The 24,779-nt window shown below is 40.6% G+C and overlaps 1 protein-coding gene across 5 annotated transcripts in view; it reads right to left on the bottom strand.

Moving 5' to 3' along the window:
• The window catches only part of VPS13C (vacuolar protein sorting 13 homolog C), a 181,463-nt gene extending 167,672 nt beyond the window's left edge, over nt 1-13,791 (bottom strand). For 3 of the 5 annotated variants that reach the window (XM_070797480.1, XM_070797481.1, XM_070797479.1), the window contains exons 1-3: nt 13,612-13,790; nt 1,824-1,867; nt 1,109-1,151 (exon numbers count right to left, since the gene is read on the bottom strand). In XM_070797480.1, the coding sequence (XP_070653581.1) occupies nt 1,109-1,151; nt 1,824-1,867; nt 13,612-13,711 (187 nt within the window). In that variant the 5' untranslated portion in view covers nt 13,712-13,790. Of the gene's footprint in view, nt 1-1,108; nt 1,152-1,823; nt 1,868-13,611 lie in introns of all 5 variants that reach the window. The other 2 variants (XR_011568837.1, XM_019968742.2) reach the window with 2 other exon arrangements.
• Between the last annotated feature and the right edge of the window lie 10,988 nt (nt 13,792-24,779).

Below are 24,779 nucleotides of genomic sequence, written 5' to 3'. Positions count from 1 at the left end.
CTTAGCAGCAGCAGCAATATTAAAATTCCTATTGAAAAATTTCTCCAACAAAGATGTATGCTTAGTTATGGATGATCTTAGTGTGAGAGTTTAGCTACACAGACTTTCAACTTAACAGAACATATCTTTTATACCACATTGCTGCACAATATATCAAGTGAAATGGCTGAATAAAACATAAGGGAAATTAGCTATACTTAAATTCTCTTTAGTCAATCCTAAAGAAAATCAACCCTGACTATTCACTGAAAGGACTGATGCTGAAGCTGAAGCTCCGATACTTTGGCCACCTGATGCAAAGAGCCGACTTGTTAGAAAAGACCCTGATGCTGGGAAAAATTGAAGGTAAAAGGAGAAGAGGGCGGCAGAGGATGAGATGGTTAGACAGCATCACCAACTCAACAGCCATGAATCTGAGCACACTCTAACAGATAATGAAGCAAGGGAAGTTTGGGGTCCTGCAGTCCATGGGGTTGCAAAGAATTGGACACAACTCAGCAACTGAGTTCTGAGTAAGGCTTCCCTGGTGGCTCAGAGGTTAAAGTGTCTGCCACCAATACCGGAGACCTGGGTTTGATTCCTGGGTCGGGAAGATCCCCTGGAGAAGGAAATGGCAACCCACTCCAGTATTCTTGCCTGGAGAATCCCATGGACAGAGGAGCCTGGTAGGCTACAGTCCACAGGTCACAAAGAGTAGGACACGACTGACCGTTCACTTTCACTTTTCACTTTCAGCAACTGAACAACAACAAATTCTCTTTACTAGAGTCTGCAAATTATATTGCTTTGAAATTTTAAAAAAAAATCTGCATATCAACTTTGAAAATGAAGATACTTTTCTGTGGTGGAACCAAAGCCTGAAAAATATCACTGCAGTTCAAATATCCTTCTAATTTAAAAGGTAATTTTCTACACTTTGCTCAAAAACTTCCATACATATACTAGGTACAGTATACATTAGGCTCAGAACTCCGAAAGCTCTAATCAACATAAGCCAAAAACCTATCACATTTTGTTCAAGCTAAGAAAGATGTCTGAGATTAAACAACAGGAAAAATAAAAAACTAAAAGGATGAAGAATAATTCAAATGAAGAGTGAAGTACTTACCAATTTGGCCAGCCTTGACTTTAAAAGGAACATCCAATTCACTCTTCAGAAGAAAGAAAAAAAAAATTAAACAACATCTTAAACTATTAAGTGCCCCCAAATCATCTCTGTAGTAATTATTTAAATACACGATCATCTCTAAGGAAAAATAAAATTTTTACATCTGAGCAACTCATAAAGGATATGTTTCATAGGTGAAAAAATGTTTTTATTAACTTACAATTGACTTTTAAGAAAGAATTCATAAGAGAAGCAAAATATAAACAAGGATGATAGAAAAAGAGTTTATAGTTAAAGAACATTTCATTTTCCAAAAGATACTATTTCCATCATAAGGAAAAAAATTCTTTTTCTAAATCTTCAATCTCAGATTTTCCTAGAATAAATCATTAAACAAATAATCACTTCATCTGGTACCTGGTACCAAGTACCCAGCAACCAGGGTTTCAAAGAGCTTATCAAATTAACTGGGTAGTCAACATAGTAAAGAATCTGCCTGGAATACAGGAGATTCCGGGTTCAATCCCTGGTTTGGGAAGATCCCCTGGAGAAGGGAATGGCTACCCATTCCAGTATCCTGGCCTGGAGAATTCCATGGACAGAAGAGCCTGGTGGGCTACAGTTCATGGTGTTGCAAAGAGTCAGACAGGACTGAGCAACTAACATTTTTACTTTCAACATAGTTTATATTAAAAAAAAAAAAAAAAAAACTTACCAGAGCATTTTCTTTGATCTGTAGATTATCCAAGGCCACATTACCTTTAAAAAAAAAAGACAAAAATTATAAAGTTAATACACCAATTAGTATTAGTATACCCCATCTTAATGCAGCACCAACACTATGCTGAATGCTAAGAAGTAAGCAAAGCAAACTTCAAGAATTTAAGAAGCTAAGGCACAAAAGAGTTGTTCTATATACACAAGAAGTATTAGTTATGGCATACTTTAGGTGAGCCCAATGCAAAAGAAATCATAAAATATTTAAACTGGCTAACATTTAAATAGACAATGAGAAAGAAACTGATGCCTTTCAGACTAAAGAACTCTAGAACTGAAAATATCTATATATCCATCATTTTGAATGATGAAGCCAAAATCTTAAAAGAAGGAAATAAAGAGGTTACTATTAGAACAGATCAATTATCCTGTAACCCAGAATCTTTTCCTTAATCATAGGGTCAGTGAATAATTTCTATAAGAATACAGTGCTGGTCTTTTAAAACTTCAAAGATCCTATTCCCCAGTAATTGTTTATGCTTCTACTATTCTCTCATTAGTCCAACTTTTTAAAAGTTTATTCAGATATTAAGTTATAAAAACAAAAGCCATAATGACACTATTGCATGACTCAAATTTTAAACACTGCACCTATATGTTCATACAGAATAAGTAAATATTGTTTACATAAAAATATAAACCAAAAAAAGTTTTCATTTCATGTAAATTCTCTAAAGATTACTAAAATGCAAGTTCCAACATGAAATACAAGTATAAATTATTCAATCATGCATTTTCTTAATCACTCATGACACATTTCTGTTTTTGTTTTGCTTTTTCAAAAAATACTATGCTTCCTATGCTCTCTCAAAACATTTCTCAGTCAAGCAGTTTCTTTCTGGTGGTATTCTAAAAAGTATATTCCTCTATTATGCCACTGTTAAGAGATTCGCTTTTCCCCAGATCTCAGATTTATTCAAGCAAACATTTATTAAGCACTTACTCCAAGTCATGTACTGGAAAGAGAGAGAACAAGCCTGCTGGTTGAGGAGAGCAAATTTCTAAAATTTGGTTAATACTCTATTGACATGCCAACAGAATAGTACATAAGACGCAAGGGAGGAACCACCTAGTTCTGCCAAGGGAGACTAAGAACTTCACACAAAAGTTCAAGCTAGAAGACTGAAGGAATATTTATTGGGTGGATAAGAAAAGAGAGCAAAGGGCTTCCCTGGTGGCTCCGCAGTAAAGAATCTGCCTGCCAATGCAGGAGACACAGGTTTGATTCCTGGGTCAGGAAGATCCCCCAGAGTAGGAAAGAGCAATCCATTCCAGTATACTTGCCTGGGAAATACCATGGACAGAGAAGCCTGGTGGGCTACAGTCCACCAGGCCGCATGAGTCAGACAGACACGACTTAAAACTAAACCACCACCACCAAGAAAAGAAGGCAACAGACATCTCGGAGTACGATGTATTTTAGAATGCACATGTGGTTTTTTGCAGGTGGATGTGAGGATGGGAGATAAAGCCAGAAAGGTTGACAGGAGTTAGGCTAACCAAGAGTCTTCGGACTGAAAAGTTCAGACTGGTTACAAGAGAGAGATGAAATATGTACAACGAGGATGACAAAATCTGAGCTAGAACCATTATTCTATTGTTCTAAGAAATGGATCTGTCCAAATAATTTACCTAAAGATACAGCAATATTGGTTACAAAGCAGAAAGGACTGATGGGGGGGGTGGGGAGGACCTAAAGAACTCCAAGTCCAAAAAGACAGCAAACATCATAATAACCTATAACAGAGCAACAAAATATAGACAGACATGGGAAACACACTCATAAAGCAGTGAGGTTTAAAACAATGGTAAAGAATGCCCAGCTTGATCTATATATTTAAAATTACATATATGCACATATACATAGATAACAAACAACTCTAACACTAGACACCATAATAATCACAGCTGTTATTACCATATAATAAAGTTCATCTTCTTTATATATGCATATTGTAAATTTTCTATAATAAACTTAAAAGCTGCAAGAAAAGGAAAGTAGGAGGTAGAAGCCTCGCAAATGGGAAGAAAATACTACAGCATAATAACAGGAGGAAAATTTCTACAATATACTGAAGAAAAATTAAAACCTAAAGTAGGCAATAACTTCAGGGTCAAAGAGACAGATGAAAAAGTTATTTTGGGGCTAGAACTGACAAGATGTCATCACTGACCAAACATATGAATAATATAGTAGTCATGGAAAACTGACATGTATTTTGAGAATTAAGAAAAAAAAATCTTTAAAAAAAGTATTATATGAATAAAAATTACATAAAGTGGGAGAACATTCCTGGACTTAATTCTGTCAGATGACGAATTACAAAAAATTACAATTGGGAATTCTATGTGAGTCAAAAGAAGTAATGCGCACAGAAGCCAGTGCACATGTGAAGCCATACACACCAGTTTAACAAGACCTAACACCATGGGGTCGCACAAAGTCAGACACGACTGAGCGACTCCACTTTCACTTTTCACTTTCATGCATTGGAGAAGGAAATGGCAACCCACTCCAGTGTTCTTGCCTGGAGAATCCCAGGGACGGGGGAGCCTGGTGGGCTGCTGTCTATGGGGTCGCACAGAGTTGGACACGACCGAAGTGACTTAGCAGCAGCAGCAACACCTCTAGGGAGGCTTGTAAACTTGCTCATGAATTTTGCTTGTTCTTCCCCTTGATTTTCAACTAGAGGGTCAAGGGTCACCAGGAATGTTCTCAAGTAACCTGCAGTAGATATGAAGCATTTTCTAACAATTGTTAAAGCACTAACATATGTAAAAATATAAGTGCTCTCATAAAAAGCACACTTTCTACCACAGTGGCACTGTGGTTCTTTAATGAAGTGATAGATGCTATTTAAGATGTGAAATAGTAAAGCTACCAACATGGCTAACAGAGCTAAACAAGTACATTTAGAAAGGCATATGAGAGAAAGGTAATAGTGTTTATTTCTGGGAGGCAGAATTAAGGATTTATTAATTCATGTTCCTCAGTATTTTCTAGTTTTTACAATAAACAGATATTACTTTTATGTTAATATTATTAAATTATAATATGAAATGGGGAAACAAGGTAAACTCTAATGTCAATGTCAATATGACCTTAATATGTTTTATCTAAATTCCTCCTATATTTACTATTTACTATCTACAGAAACATTAAAAAAAAAGATCTATTTCTACTACTTAAGAGTCTAGCAATCAAATGCATATTTCCTCTCTGGAAAAAATGTAAATGTTATCTAACAAATAGTAACCATAACAGTGATAATAAGAATGATATATTCTATAAATTATTTGCACTGAAGGAGGAGTCACTACTCCTAACACAAAGAAAAGGGGAGGAACAGCAGCGTATTTCTGATTAACACCAGGGTGAAAGTGCATTCATTTATTCAACCGGTAGATGAGTGCCTTATCTAAGTAAGGCACTGTGCTCTTAGTGTATTCTCCCACTAAAATGCATGCTTTTCTGCAGATACAGAATATCAGCCTCTTTGTACTTAACTGACTGCTGAGGCAAAAGTTAAGATTTAGTTTTCCATCTCTATTCAAGATAATATAATTCTATATACATGCAAGGAACTTTAATAGCTATAATCAGATCACCCAGGGCTAAGAGCACAGAGGTCATAGGAAGTTCCTGAAAACCTAGAGGAAGGATAAATATTTGTGTCTAATCTTTAACAACCCCCCCCCCCAAAAAAAGGGAGGAAAGAAAGACTAATAATTGGAGATGGATAAACTTAACTCTGCCAGCGAGGAAGGCACTAAAGCCAATCCCACAATCAAGTGTGTCTAAGCCCACAAATTTCTAAGGAGACCAAGGTGAGAAAGAAGAAAAGAGGCTCTGTGAAGTGATTGCCTTCTATGATGGACTGCCAAGTCTGAAGGATGACAGCAAAAGTTAGTCTGGCTTCAGAAGACAAGGTTTCTGATTTTGATCCTATATGATGAAAGTAAATGATGGCCCACAAGCTACCCAGGCCTCTCAATGCACTATATGATGAAAGAAATGAAAGTAAATCATGAAGAAACAAATGTATGTGACCAGAGTGTCACATATAAACTTTCAAAGCTAATCTTGAAGGATATTTTAAAGAAGCATCTTAAAAGAGTAAATCCTCAATCAAAATTTAATTTAATCTTTATGAATGAACCAGAGGAGGGAAATGAAAGTAAATCCATTAAATTAGCAAATGAAACCAAGGAGGCAGAGTTGGAGCCAGCTCAGAAAAATTTCAAAAGAAAAAGAAAAGACTGCTAAATTATACAAAATAACAAAGTTGGTACATTTGTGAATAAAAATCAAATGCCACTGATATAATGTGGAGCAAGTCTGCCTCAGTCCAAGAATAGCTTTTAAAACACATAATGGCCTACAGAATAAATGTAAGAAATTCATTGCTGATGCTAAATACCTCCAGTCTGAAATAATCTGAATTTTCACAGAAGTTTCACTACACTATTCTTATGGCACTTAACACTCAGGTATATAAATCCCCCACCTAACTTCAAACTCATTGATTCTCCTCATAGAAGGCACTCAGAAAACACTGACTCAGTTAATTAGAATGCCTGTGTGTGTTTTAGTCGCGCAGTTGTGTCCAACCTTTGCAACCCCATGGACTGTAGCCCACCAGGCTCCTCGGTCCATGGGATTTCCCAGGCAAGAACACTGGAGTGGGTTGCCATTTGTACTGAAATAGAAATGACTACATTAAGAACATAAATCTTTCTATGTTATTGATAGAAAACACTCTCAGATCTACTACATTACTTGATCCTCACAGCCTCCTGGGTGTAAAAGGAGGCAGGATGTAAAAACAAATCAGGGTTTAGAGGTTAAATGATTGGCCTAAGAACACTATGTGAACATAGTAAGTGGTGCAGCCAGGGCTCAAATCTCCTGATGCCCCAGGCTGTATTAAAAACATTACACGATCTTCCAAAGAGCACAGATAGCTTAGAGAATCTGATAATTCTGTCCTCCTTGGGGAAAAAAAAAAAAGCCATGTAAGAACTGGACCCCGCACTGAGAGGTCTGGATAGCTGGTGAGCCATTTTTGGTTTTTGCTTTTTAAAAGAATTTCTTTAGAAACCCAAAACCAAAAAGGGTAACTAAAATCAGTATTACTAGCAAAGATATAACCAGAAAGGAAAGGAAAGTCAAGCTTTATGTTAAGAAAAAGAAATGTGTCTCCGTGGGAAACGCAGAAGCAGGAGATAGCATTGCAAAGGGTCATTTTAGTACTTTTTAAAAATCTACATTTTTCTAAAAACAAAAGAAACTCATAAGTTATGATTTAGAACGTTTTAGGATCATGAAGACCTTAAAACCTAATCTGCTTTCACTTTATACATGAGGAAATCTTTTAAAGAGACTGGGTGGTTTATGCAAGGTTATACAATTAATATGTAGTAGCTTCCCAGGCGGAGAAGGCAATGGCACCCCACTCCAGTACTCTTGCCTGGAAAATCCCATGGACAGAGGAGCCCGGGAGGCTGCAGTCCATGGGGTCGCAAAGAGTCGGACACAACTGAGTGACTTCACTTTCAATTTTCACTTTCATGCATTGGAGAAGGAAATGGCAACCCACTCCAGTGTTCTTGCCTGGAGAACCCCAGGGACGGGAGAGCCTAGTGGGCTGCCACTATGGGGTCGCACAGAGTCGGACACGACTAAAGCGACTTAGCAGCAGCAGCAGCTTCCCAGGTGGCTCAGAGGTAAATAACCTGCCCACCAATGCAGGCGATGCCTGCCAAGCAGGAACTGCAGGTTCGATCCCTGGGTCAGGAAGATCCCCTGAAAAGGAAATGGCAACCCACTCCAATATTCTTGCCTGGGAAATACCATGGACAGAGGAGCCTGGCAGGCTACAGTCCAAGGGGTGGCAAAGAGTCACATGACTTAGTAACTAAACAGCAACAGCAGTAGTGCTTAGAATAGAATCTATGTCTCCCGACTCCCTGGTCAATGTTCTTGATATAAAACACACAGACAAATACAAAACTGGGATTAAAAACAAAAAATCAACCAATAAACAAAAATGCCCTCATCCAGGGAACTAGCTTTGCATATTATAAAATGGTGAAAAAAGAATATGTGGTGCTATGCACTTTTTATTTAAGATTTCCTTTGCTTATCTGTAACATAAACTCATTATTTATTTGAAAGTATATATAAATATTCAAACACATTCATTTCCCAAGGACGTGAGCTAAAGTAAGCGAAAGTGTTAGTCACTCATTCGTGTCCAACTCTTTACGATCACATGGCTCCTCTATCCATGGAATTCTCCAGGCAGGAATACTGGAATGGGTAGCCATTCCCTTCTCGAGGAGATCTTCCCAACCCAGGGATCAAACTTGGGTCTTCTGCATTGCAGGTAGATTCTTTACCATCTGAGCCACCAGGGAAGCCCTAAGCTAAAGTAAATGAATGAACATTTCTAAAATAAATCAAATTATTTTGATAACTATTGCTTTAGTAAAAATACTTAATAAAATATTATATCAACTCATTTCAGTTGAATCCAGCTATTTAACCCAAATTATCTCATCTAGAGTCCTTTTAATAGGAGTTCACAGTAACTTTGTCTTGGGAGGGGAAGCTGGGGGAAGGAGAAGAAACAACTGACTCTCACTCTTCCATTTCCCTATGGAAACAGGAAGTCTCAGCAAAGAAAGCTGGAAAGCTGCCACGTCACCACTGAACTTTCTCCTTTTCAAATACATTTCAGGGCTCTCGTAAGAGTAAGTAGTGTGGCAGAGCCCCTTTGCAGAATGGTTACCCAAGTACCAACTTCCAGCTCTATTTGTAGAAAGGGGTGGTTTTAATTTATCATACTATTCAAATTTGTGGAAAGTTGTTTTTAATAAAATTTTAAAGCATTGTTTTAAATAATGATATTTAAATACCTAAGTATGTTACGATATTGAACTTTTTTGTTTACATGTGACAGGACAAGCTAATGAGAAGTGTGGCTTTCACTAGGCTAAGTGTTGGCTGGGAGGAGAGAAATAAAATTCCTCAACAGGTTTAGAAATGCTTAAATATTGCTATGTTTTATGGATTAAGGTTAGAAAGAAGCAAAGAGGCCTGTTTTTTCAAGCTGCCTTTCAGCTACCTGTTAAGACAATGTAATATATAGATTTGGATTTGCAAATATCAGCATGAGGCTGGAACTTCATTCTTCCTGTCATACTTCATGACTGTGAATCTGCTCACCAGTAGTGAGTGAAGAACAAAAAGGTAAACATGATTTGACTATCATTTCTCTCCATGAATGCAGGGCAAGTGGGAGTACTTAATGAATGAGTACACATGGATCTGGCCTTGTTCAAGTCACTAAAGTTCAAAGCCGGAAGAAACGACCTTGCCTTGCCTTCTCATTTACAGATACAAAGCTAGTAGTCACTGGGCAGTGACTTGCTAAAAACCAGTGAACCAGGCAGTACTGGACATGTAATTAGATCCCATGTTTCCTCCTCCCTTATGCTGCTCAGCTCAGAACATCTGGCAGCTGACAGGAAAGTGTCAAGGGCAGAGTGAAGGACAATAGAGTAATCAGAGTTAAAACTCTGAGGGTACTCCACCTGGCTCCTACTCCTACTGGTGGCCAGCAGGTCACCACAGCCATCTCCTACATCCAACTCTTCACAGCCTCTGTGTATATTCTACCTATCAAATGGAAGCAAGAGCAGCAGAATTCTGAATGGAGATTTTCTGATGACTTTTCATGGCAAGTCACCTTGAAAAATCAAACTGAAAAAGGTTCTACATTGCCACAATCTCGCCTAAACCAAATTGCAAAAGATCTGGTGTTTCAACATACCTTTTCAAATATGTTACTCTTAAAACAATTAAATTCTGGACATGCCTCAAATAGCTAAAGGCTGTGCAACTTATCTCCTGGTACCAGTTTATGGGTAACAAAACCTAGACAAACCTTCCCACCTACATAGGCAGCAACATGCCCACCAGGCACTTTTCTGAACCTTTGAAAATCGGACTTACAAAATACCTGGCAGGTGGTATAAGTTCTCTAAGTGTAAACTCAAATGGAAATAGTTTTTTTTCTTTTAAGAACAATCTTTGGAAATGTGGTATTAGCTCTCTACACAAAATTATTACACTGAAGAATGTGAAAACCTTAAAGGTCATACTTATGAAAATATAGGCATAGCTCATTTTACTGCACTTCACTTTACTGAGCTTCACAGATACTGTTTTTTTACAAATTTTTTACACATTGAAGGTCTGTGGCAACCCTGTCAAGCAAGCCTACTGGTGCCATTTTTCCAACAGTATTTACTCACTTCATGTCTCTGTGTCACATTTTGGTAATTCTTGCAATCTATCAAATTTTTCATTATTATTATATTTGCTATAGTGATCAGTGATTTTTGATGTACCTACTGCAAAAAAGATCATGACTCACTAAAGGCTCAGATAATGGGTAGCATTTTTTAGCAATAAAGTATTTTAAATTAAGTATGTACATTTTTTGACATAATGCTATTGTACACTTGAAAGACTACTAAGGTATGTTCCAAATTAACGTTAATAAGCACTAGAAAACCAGAAAGTTCATGTGATTTGCTTTATTTTGATATTCACTTTATTGCAGTGGTCTGGAACCAAACTCTCAATATTTCTCAAGGTATTCGTATAAAATAAAACAAGCAGGCTGGTTTCCATCATTCAACTAGGTTTGTGTATCATCACCATTACTATCAGTATTAACAATTTACCAATTAGAATCACAAAAACTTTTCACATGATTTACCTTACAAATAGTGTTATTTCCGCATTTTAAAAGGGAGATAAGTAAACTAAGGCTTAAAGAATTTAAATGTTTCTCCTATATCCCACAGCTAGTAAATAAGTTTTCATTTCTCCACCACAGCAAGAATTTTTTAAAAATCATTATGTGTAAATCACTTTTAAAATTACAGAGGAACTGCTGGGCATTTAAAAAAAATCTTTATAAGAATAAAAACGGAGATGACAAAGCCTTTATGTGTGTGTGTGTTGCAATTTAAGGCAATATTCACAATAAACTTTCAGATTCTAGGCCTTCCAATAATTCTCCCCATCTTTCTCACTCTAATTTTTTGTTTCTTGTGGATTTCATTGGGAATGCCTGTATATGTATGAATATTTGCACAGAAAATTTTTCAAATTATATCAACACACCATTTTGATTTCTAAAACTCCTTCCTGATACCATCCAAGCAAAGATTATGCATTTTTACTGACATGCTACCAAGTCACTTCTTAAAACTTCTGTTTCTTTCTTAAGTTAAAAATTTCATGAAGCATATAATTCCTCTAAGTACCTTTTAATTTTCTACTACAACCTATTCAGCACCAGAAGGTCTACTATAAATGCAAAATACAATTTCAATATTCCCCTTAGACTAGGGTTTCTCAACCAACATTTTGGGCTGAGTACTACAGTCCATGGGGGTCACAAAGTGTCGGATATGACTTAGTGACTAAACAACAACAACTTTTTGCTGTGGGGAGCTGTCCTGAGCATTTAGAACATAACAGTCTTTAGGGGTTCACCCAGGAAATACCAAAAGCACACATCTCCCCACAGCAGGACAATCAAAAGTGTCTCAGATATGCAAATGTTCTCTTGGAAGCAAAGTCATTCCTGCTTGAAAACCATTGCCATAGATTAGTCAAAGAAGTATCAATTTATCCCTTGTTTGGAAAGAATAGTAGATCAGCTGTGCGAAATGTTTGCAGATGGAATTCTTCCCTTTCTCAACATATGAAAATTTAAGAAAAAAACTAAAAGGTCAAACTCTGTGACTCATAAATCTTATCTGCTAAACCAGTTTTCAAGTAATTATTATATAAAATTTTAAATTCTTTATAAAGCTTGTCAATGTTAAAGATCTCATAAATATCAGCTGTTTTCTTAATAATAACTTAATAATCTCATTTGTTTTACTATAAAAAGTGTAAGATAAATTTATTCAAAGAACAGAAATCACCAGCTCACAGTTTTGCCTATTTTAATGAGAGAATTAGTATTATAAACAAAATATTTAAGCAATAGCTGTAAAAGCTCATAACTTATTGCTTTCTTTATGCTTATCACAAAAACAAAAGGCAGCAAAACTTTATACGAGTTTAGCTGTGGTCTGATAAACCTGAATGGACTTCCATCAGAGGCATTTCCTAAAAGAAATGGGTTTATTTGCTCAGGGCCTGTTATAAAGTTGATGCTGGCCATGGGCATAACGCACAAGTACCAAGTCACTTCAGTTGTGTCTGACTCTGTGTGACTCTATGGGCTGTAGCCTGCAAGGCTCCTCTGTCCACGGGGTTCTCCAGGCAAGAATACTGGAGTGGATAGCCATTCCTTTCTCCAAGGGATCTTTCCCACCCAGGGATGAAACCTGGGTCTCCCACATCATAGGCCAACTCTTTACCATCTGAGCCACCATGGAAGCTCAAAAAGAAATGGAATAAATTCTAATGGTATATTTTATTTAACCCAATATATTCAAATATTATTTTACCACATGATCAATATAAAAAACTGCTGAGATATTACACTTTCTCCTATTGAGTATTTTCAAAACTTGCTGTGTACTTTATACATCTAGCACAATTTATTTTGCACTAACTACACTGGAAATGTTCTTACAGTGGCCATGAACCGAACATCCATTTGAGTACTACTACAGATTTCCCTTCAAAGCTGACAAAATTCCCAAAACTCTTCTGTAGAGTGAGGAAGTATCCCCAGTGTCCCCAGAGCTTTTCAGGTAAATGGTGCAAATAAGCTTTCTGAAGATGGAGAAGCACACTACGGTCTACTTCTATACACAGCCTCTAGGATAGAAGCGTTGGTGTCAATTCTTCAGTGTGCAACCAGTTCAGTTCAGTCGCTCAGTCGTGTCCGACTCTTTGCGACCCCATGGAACCGCAGCGCACCAGGCCTCCCTATCCATCACCAACTCCCGGAGTCACCTAATTAATGATGATGTAGCTCGTGGCTTGAATTTCTCTCTGTTGCTCCAAAACAAAACTGAAACTCCTCTTCTTAAGAGGAAAATCAATCCTAAGGGAAGTAGTCACTTTCTCAGTAGCTGAGAGTATTATAAGTTAAGAATTTCTACCGAAGAGCCTTTCCTAATGATCTTCCCCTACTTGCCAATCGTTTCCCAAACCCTTTAGGGAAAAGCCAGTTCCTGACAGCTATCAACTGCCAGAAAAGATAACTGAGAAACACAATTTCCTGTTTCTCCTTCCTTGATGCCACTTGGGCGTGTGTGACCACGCAGCCAGCCTCGCTCCACCTGGAGTGAGAACAGGAAGGGTTCTGTGGAGTCGAAGGGGCCAGGCCGAGGGCAGGCAGAGGTCCCCCCAGGTGGGCAGATGTGACCGGGCAGGGACTTCGGACTCAGGGACACGAAAGCTGGGAATCTCCGCGGGACGGGCTTGATCCAACCGCCCCTCTCCAGACCCTGCGAGCACCCAGGACCCCGTGGCGGTGGAGGCGGGCACAGGCCTCCCCACGCCCTGCACCTGCGGCCCAGGGAGGGGGCCCCACCGAGTGCCCTCCCCGGAGGCGGAGCCTCAGACGGCAAAAGGAACTCGGCCGGGGCTGGAGCCGGGAGGGGAGCAGCCTGCGGCTGGGGCCCCATGGCCAGCGTCTGCAACCCCCAGCAACCCGCGGCCGCGCCCTCTCGCTTACCGCCCCAGATCCCCAGCTTCAGCTGGGACTTGTTCAGGTTCTCCACATAGTCCCCCAGGAAGCGGTTCAGCAGGTCCGCGACCACCGACTCCAGCACCATGGTGGGACCCAGGCACAGGAGAGGGAGGAGCCGGAACCGACCGGCGCAGCTGAGGGCGGCGACCAGCGCTGCGAATGACAGCCCCCCCCGGGCGCCGACCCGCCCCCGCGCCGCGCTGCACCGCGCGTGATTGGGCTGTGCGCAGGCGCGCCACAGCGCCGCCGCCGATGCTGCTGCTGTTGTTGCTGCTGCTGGTTCTGCTCCTCCCGCCTCCCGGAGCTGGAGCTTCGGGGGCGCGTCGCAAACTCGTGACCCCCTGGCCGCAGGCCGCCAGGGCACCTGACAGCGGGCGGAGCGGCGGAGAAGCTGCTTTGTGGCTTGCCTCAGCGGCCAGCACCAGAGGAAAGAGTTGTTAGAGAAAGAAAAGGGAGGCAGGAGTTGCTGAGCACGGGTACATCTTTGACCGTCTCTCTGCTTCCTCTGAGTCTCTTTCTTTTGCCTTGAGGACCGTAAGGCTCCGTCGTCCGGGTGGGAAGCATCGGCGCCGGAGCCGACCGAATGGCTACCCGGCGCTTCCCAGGCCTCCAGTCCACACTGAGCAGCCTCATAAGTAACCATCCGTTCAGGAGGGGAAAATAGGAGACCCTGCACCCTAGTTCTGCTACACATCAGCCGCACCTGGCACCAGCTCTCTGAGGCAAAACACACTTCAGTAATTTGCAAGTGAGAGGAGGGGAAACAGAACTGCATCATAAGATGGCAGAATGGGAGCTCAGTATGCATTTCGTTAACTCGTTCTTTTACTCCCTTCTGTGCCTGATTGGCTCTTAGTTAATTCAGGAGTCACTTCTTAATTACATACTAAGTTAAGGAAATAAAGAACAAAACGACGTAGTACTTGCTTTTTTTCCCCTTTAATTGTAGGTTAGCTGTTAACTTCATCTCTTTTAATCATTGAACTATTTCTGGTGTGCCAAGACTTTTTGAAAGTGAGATTTTTATAATTCAAGGACTTTTAGTAAAATTTAGCCACTCGTTGACAAGCCAATTCTCTTAAGAGAACAGGACATTTTTTAAAATTTATGAAAAAGAAAATACTGTTGAGATAGTTTGCAAACATAAACCTGAGGATAATGAGATTATTTGTGGTCACATGTTTATTAAATGCTTCGCTGCATATGTCTGAAAAACTGTGTGTGAATTGCTCTTAAACAACTTCTATGGACATTGTGTAACCCCCAGATTCAAATGTTGAAATTCTTTTTATTTAATTGAAAGAGAATTGCTTTACAGAATTTTGTTGTTTTCTGTCAAACATCAAAACATGCAAATATTGAAATTCTAACCTCTACTGTCAGAGTATTAGGAAGTGGGGCCTTTGGGAGGTAACTAGATCATTAGGTAATTAAGTAGAGCCCTCATGGATGGGATTAGTACCCCTATGAAAGAGAACCCAGAGAGTTCCCTCACCCCTTCTGCCATGTGAAGATACAGCAAGAAGACTGACATCTATGAACCAGGAAGTAGGGCCTCACTAGACTGAATCAACTGGCACCTTGATCTTGAACTTCCTAACTTCAAGAACTGTGAAAATTGTATTATTTTTAAACCACTCAGCCTGTTGTATTCTGTAATAGCAGCCTGAACAGGCTAATAAGAGGATCGAAAAGAAAAATCATTCCTTAAATACAAAGTTCACTGGAGAAAAAAGTCAAAATATCTAGAATTGGTGTTATATAAAATGGATGTAAAAGAATCCACACTAAGCAGTACTAATGCTATCAATAACCACCTTCATCCCTCACTCCAGCCCACAGAAAATAAAACATTAACCATTTGTTTTTCCTAGCTTAGTCACCCTGACAAAATACCTAGGATGTATTTTGAAGCACTTCATACTTCATTCCTTTACCACCCACAACCAATTAACAGCCAAACATGTCTCTTCTGCTTTTGCATATTTCCTAAATTCTCTTTATATATCATCCAAACTATGCAATCACCCGCTAACCTGTGCCAAACTTGTTTTTAATCTGCTCCCAACCACCCCTCTCCCCTTGTACATACACACCAACTATGCACTAGACAGAAAGAAAAAAAAGATGTATAGATAGATCCATACAGATATCCATACATTGTTACTGAAATAGGCGTGCACCAGAAAAAGTTGAGAAACCAAAAAATGCAAGGATATATGAATAACTGTACAAGAGGATAAAAGAGATGTCACAAGCCGAAGAGTGTGGTCAAGGAAATGGAACAGAAGGGGAAATTTGCTGGGAGAAGTGGGAAATACTAATCCTCGCGTAACAATAACTTCTTATACTTTTATGGTACTTTACACTTTTGAAGGAATGTAACATAATGCATATGCCTACCTTCATAAGCATGATTCCATTTTATTAATACTTCTGCAGCTGTACCTCATGAGCTATCATTTCAGTATTATGCCAAGGTATACATTTTCAAGTAATCCTCACAAAAGATCTGCGAGACAAGTAATGCAGATAATAGTACTATCTTCATTTATAAGAAAATTAAAGTCAGTGATTTACGTAAAATTAAATGATTTACATAAAACTACACAGCAAGTATTTCTTTCCCTTAGCTCCCTGAGCACTGCCACTTTTTCTCTTTTAATAAGTAGAGTCAAATCACCACTAGGCTAGTAATAATTCTCAGAGATCTTATTTTGAAAGGGTACTGACAGAATGGAAAATCTCAGAGTAGAAAAATTCAGCTCAAAATTGTCAGTACAAATAATGCTATTACCATATAGGATAAAAAGCTTTTTAAGTTTTAATATTTTACTTTTTAAGTATATTTTGAGGAATTGGTTATTATGTGCACAGAGTAATGCTCCAAATTTCATATACTTCTTGAAAAAATCCTAATCCAAAACAAACCATAACTAATGAAAGAAGCATCATTTGCCCTGTAACACACTACACCAAAAGGAATTTGGACATACAGGTTAACTAAAAAACATAAGCATTCTATTAATTATAGCTCTTATATTCATTCTGGCTTCAGAACAATGAGAAGTTTAACAAAGGCGATCAAAAGCTAGGGAGGGATTGAGCAATAAAAACTGATTAGCAAAATATTTTTCTATTTTTTTTTTAAGTCAAAATTAGGGACACTTTAGAAATTGATGACTTTTGCTTTAAGACTGAAAAATAAGAAATTGTAGTGTCACACTACTACCTCCTACCCACACCCCATTCCTCCTAGTCCTCAACTTTGTTTAGAAAAACAAAGGGATTTGGCGGAAAGGAAATGGAGGAGAAAGCTAGAGAATAAGAATGCTACTGTGGTTTTTCAGAAAAGTTTGGAAGTTTAACTGGGAGAAGGCTTGTGAGAGGATTGCAGAATGTCAGAGAAGAGATCAAATATCTGGTTAATCCAACCCCCTCCTTTGGCAAATGGAGACACTGAGTGCGAGAGAGAATTAAGGGACTAGCCAAAGTCCCTCAGGAAGTTACTATCAGAGCTAAAATCCAAGTGTCCCAATTCCCTGGTCTGTGTACTTTGCATTACTTCACACTCTAATTCTGTTGAACGAGATGAGTAAGTCAGAACACCAGTATTTTATTTGGTTATAAACTTTCCTCTTCTTGCTTTCCTTGACATCTATATGTTATCTTGCAGGTCTGCTTTATCTTTTAATATTTATTTATGTATTTGGCTGAACCGGGTCTTAACTGTGGCAACAGAATCGTTAATTTTCGTGGCAACATGTGGGATATTTAGCTGCGGCATGCAGAATCTAGTTCCCTGACCAGGGATTGAACCTGGGCCCCCTGTACTGGGAGCACAGAATCTTAGTCACTGGACCACCAAGAAAGTTCAAGGTCTGCTTTAAATGGTGTGTCTTCTTCTACTCCAAGAGCACCTCTGACCTCGATGGTGAGTGATCTATTTATGCTTGCTTTGCAGAATTGTTTTCCAGCTCCATCACTGAATGTTCCCATAGCTGTGAGCTTGGATAATGACAGTCTTCCTCTGAATAGATTTGCGTGTTCCATGAACAGAGCCTCATCCTGTTAGACAAACCACCCGAGTACTGCATGGATCATGCTTCCGAGGTAAGTAAAACATTAGGCTTAATGTGGTCACAGGGGACCAGCCATGCAAGGGCATGTTTCTGCTGTTTTCAAGACATCTTATATAGGAAATGTTTCCAAAGTGTTATTGAAGAAGGTGATTTATTAATAAAAACAAAGCAAATCTACTTGGCTTGGCCAGAAAGAGAAATGTTTTTAAGGGAATCCATGTGTGAATCACCTAATCCTTAATCAAGCAGACTCATATAATAATAACTGCTAAGTGATAGCCAACACTTACTATGTACCAGGCGTTTCATGCATTTAACCCTCAACCCTCACAGTGATTATGTGTGGTAGGCCTTGTAACCGCCATTATACTTCAACTCAGAGAAGTTAATTTCCTTGGCCACAGTTCCATAGTTAAAAAGCTGCATAATATTTGAACCGAGGATGGATAACTCCAACTATGTTTCTTTACCACTAATTCATCTCTCCCTCCACAGCACAGCTTTGCTTAACCACTTCTCAGACAGCTTCTCAGATTGTGAGCCTCACTATTGTAATCCAGGGCTCTCTGGGCTCTCATTTGCAGAGTTAACAGCATCTTGCCTCCTGAGAAAAGATGAGTCAAAACACAATCACGTGACCCTTGAGTGTATAATTGGTAAACATTCTCCCACAGGTTTAACAGTGACCCAAGGCAAAAAAAAAAAAGATACCCCACATCCAAGGACAAAGGAAAAGCTGTAACGTGACATTAGAAGGGAAGCTGTTGTGCTGCTAAGTCACTTCAGTCGTGTCCAACTCTGTGCGACCCCACAGACGGCAGCCCACCAGGCTCCACCGTCCCTGGGATTCTCCAGGCAAGAACACTGGAGTGGGTTGCCATTGCCTTCTCCAGAATGGGAGCAATCATGTTGAAATCAAACCTCATACCCTCCAGAGACGCTTGGAGTGCACAAGCAAAACCTGGTGTGCACCAGGAAACAGGAGAAAGGAGCAGTGACCCCCACAAGAGATTTTGAGTGTTGGAGGGTCTCCTGCAGAAGTGTGGGTCAACAATGGCCTGCCACAGGGCCAGAAGCACAGAAGGCCTAAGAGGCATGGCCTAAGTCCTCTTGGAGGAGGTCGTCATTAGCCCTACCATAGAGACTGCATGCAATGTGGGAGACCTGGGTTCAATCCCTGGGTTGGGAAGATCCCCTGGAGTAGGGCATGGTAACCCACTCCAATATTGTTGCCTGCATAATACCCATGGACAGAGGAGCCTGGCCATGGGGTCAAAGAGAGTTGGACACAACTGAGCGACTAAGCACACAGAGACTGCATGCTCAAGTTCTGGGCCACCTCAGGACAGACTACAGTGAGGGAGCACAGTGCCACCCCACCCATCAGCAGAAAGTTGGATTAAAGATTTACTGAGAATGGCCTTGTCTACCAGAGCAAGATCCAGTTTTCCCCAGCCAATCTCTCCCATCAGGAAGCTTGCATTAGCCTCTTATTCTCATTTATCAGAGGGCAGACAGAAGAAGCAAGAGCTACAATCGAATGACCTCCAGAGTGAAAACCACAATCAAGGAAAACTAATCAAAATGATCACATGGATCACAGCCTTGTGTAACTCAGTGAAGCTGTGAGTGTGAGTCACACTGTGCAGGGTCACCCAAGACAGATGGGACATGGTGGAGAGTTCTGACAAAACGTGGTCCATTGGAAGGGAATGGCAAACCACTTCAGAATTCTTGCCTTGAGAACCCCATGAACAGTATGAAAAAGCAAAAAGATAATGAAACTGAAAGATGAGCCCACCAGGTCAGTAGGTACCCAGTGTGGTAATGGGAAAGAGTGGAGAAACAGATCCAAAAAGAAAGAAGAGGCTGAGCCAAAGTGGAAAGGACACCCAGTTGTGGATTTGTCTGGTGGTGAAGGGCTTCCCTGATAGCTCAGTTGGTAAAGAATCTGCCTGTAGTGCAGGACACCTGGGTTCCACCCCTGGGTTCGGAAGATCCCCTGGAGAAGGGAAAGGCTACCCACTCCAATACTCTAGCCTAGAGAATTCCATGGACTGTACAGTCCATGGGGTCGCAAAGAGTCAGACATGACGGAGAGACTTTCACTTTCACTGGTGGTGAAAGTATATTCTGATGCTGTAAAGAACAATATTGCATAGGAACCTGGAATGTTAGGTCCATGAATTAAGGTAAATTGGATGTGGTCAACAGGAAATGGCACAAGTGAATACCTACATTTTAGGAATCAGTGAACTAAAATAGACGGAATGGGCGAATTTAACTCAGATGACCACTGTATCTACTACTGTGGGCAAGAATCACTTAGAAGGAATGGAGTAGCCCTCATACTCAACAAAAGAATCTGAAATGCAGTACTTGAGTGCAATCTCAAAAATGACAGGATGATCTCTGTTCTTTTCCAAGGCAAACTATTCAATATCACAGTAATCCAAGGCTATGCCCCAACCACTGATGCTGAAGAAGCTGAAGTCCAACAGTTCTATGAAGAACTACAAGACCTTCTAAAACTAACACCCAAAAGAGGTGTCCTTTTCATTATAGGGCACTGGAATGCAAAAGTAGAAAGTCAAGAAATTCCTGGGGTAACGGGTAAGTTTGGCCTTGGAGTACAAAATGAAGCAGGGCAAAGGCTAACAGACTTTTCCCAAGAGAACACTGGTCATAGCAAACACCCACTTCCAACAACACAAAAAGGGAATCTACACATGGACATCACCAGATGGTCAATACTGAAATCAGACTGATTATAGTCTTTGAAGTCAAATATGGAGAACTCTATACAGTCAGCAAAAACAAGACTGGGAGCAGACTGTGGCTCAGATCATGAGCTTCTTATTGCCAAATTCAGACTTAAATTGAAGAAAGTAGGGAAAACCACTAGACCATTCAGGTATGACCTACATCAAATCCCTTGTAATTAACAGTGGAAGTGACAAATAGATTCAAGAACAGAAGAACTATGCAAAAAAAGATCTTAACGACCCAGATAACCACTATGGTGTGATCACTCACCTAGAGCCTGTCATCCTGGAGCGCGAAGTCAAGCAAAGTCAAGCATTGCTACGAACAAAGCTAGTGGAGGTGATGGAATTCCAGCTGAGCTGTTTCAAATCCTCAAAGATGATGCTGTGAAAGTGCTACACTCAATATGCCAGCAAATTTGGAAAACTCAACAGTGGCCACAGGACTGAAAAAGGTCAGTTTTCATTCCAGTTCCTAAGAAGGGCAATGCCAAAGGATGTTCAAACTACCTCACAATTGCACTCATTTCATACGGTAGCAAAGTAATGCTCAAAATTCTCCAAGCCAGGCTTCAATAGTACGTGAACTGAGAACTTCCAGATATTCAAGCTGGATTTAGAAAAGGCAGAGGAACCAGAAATCAAATTGCCAACATCTGCTGCATCATAGAAAAAGCAAGAGAATTCCAGAAAAACATCTACTTCTGCTTCATTGACTATGCTAAAGCCTTTGACTGTGTGGATCACAACCCACTGTAGAAAATTCAAGAGATGGGAATTCCAGACCACCTTATCTGCCTCCTGCAAAACCTGTATGCAGGTCAAGAAGCAAGTCAGAACTGGACATGGGACAACAGACCTGTTCAAATTCGGAAAAGAATATGTCAAGGGAGTATATTGTCACCCTGCTTATTTAACTTACGTGCAGAGTACATCATGAGAAATGCCGTGCTGGATGAAGCAGAAGCTGGAATCAAGATTGCTCGGAGAAATATCTATAATGTCAGATATGCAGATGACATCACCCTTATGGCAGAAAATGAAGAGGAACTAAAGAGTCTCTTGATGAAGGTAAAACAGGAGAATGAAAAACCTGGCTTAAAACTCAACATTCAAAAAACTAAGATCATGGCATCTGATCCCATCACTTCATGTCAAATAGATGGGGAAACAATGGAAACAGTGACAGACTTTGTTTTCTTGGGCTCCAAAATCACTGCAGATGGTGACTATAGCCATGAAATTAAAAGGCAGTTGCTCCTTGGAAGAAAAACTATGACAAACCTAGACAGCACATTAAAAAGTAGAGACATTATTTTGCCAACAAAGGTCTATATAGTCAAAGCCATGATTTTTCCAGTAGTCATGTATGGATATGAGAGTTGGACCATAAAGAAGGCTGAGCACTGAAGAATTGATGCTTTTGAACTGTGGTGTTGGAGAGGACTCTTGAGAGTCCCTTGGACTGCAAGGAGATCCAACCAGTCAATCCTGAAGGAAATCAGTCCTGAATATTCATTGAAAGAACTGATGCTGAGCTGAAGCTTCAATTCTTTGGCCACCTGATGTGAAGGGCTGACTCATTAAAAAAGACCCTGATGCTGGGAAAGATTGAGGTCAGGAGCAAAAGGGGATGACAGAGGATGAGATGGTTGGATGGCATCAACAACTCAATGGACATGAGTTTGAGCAAGCTCTGGGAGATAGTGAAGGACAGGGAAGCCTGGCATGCTGCAGTCCATGGGGTCGCAAAGAGTCAGACATTACTGAGTGAGTGATCAACAACAGTGGATGGAGGTTCATAACATCCTATAGGAGGTGGTGGTCAAAATCATTCCCAAGAAAAAGAAATGCAACAAGGCAGAATGGCTGTCTGAGGAGGCCTTACAAATAGCTGAGAAAAGAAGAGAAGCCAAAAGCAAAGGAGAAAAGGATAGATACACCCGTTTGAATGCAGAGTTCCAAAGAATAGCAAGGAGAGATAAGAAAGCCTTCTTAAGTGAACAATGTAAAGAAATAGAGGAACAAAATGGAGGAAAGACTAGAGATCTCTTCAAGAAAATTAAAGATACCAAGGGAACATTTAGTGCAAAGATGAGCACAATAAAGGACAGAAATGGTAAGGACCTAACAGAAGCATAAGAGATTAAGAAGATGTGGCAAGAATACACAAAAGAATTATACAAGAAAGGTCTTAATGATCCAAATAACCATGATGGTATGGTCACTCACCTAGAGCCAGACGTCTTGGAGTGTGAAGTCAAGTGACCTTACTTTGGCCACATGATGTGAAGACCCAACTCATTGGATAAGACCCTGCTGCTGGGAAAGATTGAAGGCAGGAGGAGAAGGGGACAACAGAGGATGAGATGGTTGGATGGCATCACTGATTCAGTGGATATGAGTTTGAGCAAACTCAGGGAAATAGTGAAGGACAGGGAAGCCTGGCGTGCTGCAGTCTATGGGGTCGCAAAGAGTCAGACATGACCTAGCAACTGAACAACAACAACAAGAAATTTGGCCAGGAGTGGAGCTCAAGTGAAGACAAAGAAGTAGGTAGTCAAGGGCATGGCAAACTCAAGGACGTACCCACCCTGCCCCCAGGCTAGATATATAAACCGTGTTCAACAGTCTCTTCTCATTTCTGCCTCAGCCAAGCAAAGTTCAAATACGCCATCCTCATTATTTCATTCCTCTTCTGACAGAAGTGCATAGCTAATATGATCTTGTACAGCAGGATCTACCTGCCTAGCATAGTGGCTGGAAGCCAGGATGCATCCAGTAAATATCACTTTGAATGAATAAGTGGACTAATGAACATTTACTCTCCTCTGTACTAACAATAAATATCTGACATTGTGTATATCAGGCTGTATGCTAAACTTTTCATCTGCATTATCTTATTGTATGGGCTTCCCTGGTGGCTCAGTGGTAAAGAGTCCTCCTGCAATGCAGGAGACACAGGAGACGCTGGTTTGATCCCTGGGTAGGGAAGTTCCCTGGGAGAAGGAAATGGCAACTCACTCCAGTATTCTTGCCTGGGAAATCCCACGGACAGAGGAGCCTTGGAGGTTAGTGTCCATGGCGTTGCAGAAAGTTGGCCACAACTTAGCGAATAAACAAGAAAAATAGATAGATAGTGGCGAGGCAGTTCTCCTGGGTCTTTAGGTCACTAATCCCATTACCCTCTGATGGAGAAGAATAAGAGGCTTATGGAAGCTTCCTGATGGGAGAGACTGACTGAGAGGGAAACTGGGTCTTGTTCTGATGGGCGGGACCATGCTCAGTAAATCCTTAATTTTCTGTCAATGGGCGGGGCTATATTCCCTCCCTGTTATTTGACCTGAGGCCAATCTATGGTGGAAGTAATAAAGATAATGGTGACCTCTGTTGAAAGGTCTCATGCTACACTCAGTGCACCCAACCCTGCAGCAAGCCACCACCGACCCACACCTCCACTGGAGACTCCTGGACACTCACGGGCAAGTCTGGGTCAGTCTCTTGTGGGGTCACTGCTCCTTTCTCCTGGGTCCTGGTGTGCATAAGATTTTATTTGTGCCCCCCAAGAGTCTGTTTTCCAGTCCTGTGTAAGTTCTGGTGGCTCTATGGTAGGGTATTTGGTGACCTCTTCCAAGAGGGCTTATGATATACCAAGGTTTACTGCACCCAGAGTCCCTGCCCCTGCAATCCAATGCTGACCCATACCTCGCAGGAGACACTCAAACACAGTTCTGTCTCAGTCTCTGTAGGGTCTCTGGGTCCTGGTGCACACATGGTTTGTTTGAGCCCTCTGAGTGCCTCTGGTGGGTATGGGGTTTGATTCTAAATGCTATTTTGCCCCTCCTACTGTCTTGCTGGGGCTTCTCCTTTGCCCTTGGATGTGGGGTATCTCCTCAAAGTTACTCCAGTGCCACACAGCCACCTTGTCTAACTCAGTGAAACTATGAGCCATGCTGTTGAGGGCCACCCAAGATGGACAGGTCATGGTGGAGCATTCTGAAAAAATGTGGTCCACTGGAGAAGGGAATGGCAAGCCACTTCAGTATTCTTGCCTTGAGAACCCCATGAACAGTATGAAAAGGCAAAAAGAAAGGACACTGAAAGATGAACTCCCCAATATGCTACTGGAGATCAGTGGAGAAATAACTCTAGAAAGTATGAAGAGAAGGAGCCAAAGCAAAAACAACACCTAGCTGTGGATGTGACTGGTGATAGAAGCAAGGTCCAATGCTGTAAAGAGCAATATTGCATAGGAACCTGGAATGTTAGGTCCATGAATCAAGGCAAATTGGAAGTGGTCAAACAG

This window comes from Bos indicus, chromosome 10, assembly GCF_029378745.1.
Source record: "Bos indicus isolate NIAB-ARS_2022 breed Sahiwal x Tharparkar chromosome 10, NIAB-ARS_B.indTharparkar_mat_pri_1.0, whole genome shotgun sequence".
NCBI classification, from domain to species: domain Eukaryota; kingdom Metazoa; phylum Chordata; class Mammalia; order Artiodactyla; family Bovidae; genus Bos; species Bos indicus.
Note: the sequence above shows the minus strand (reverse complement) of the source record. Positions and strands in the feature narration are given on the sequence as shown.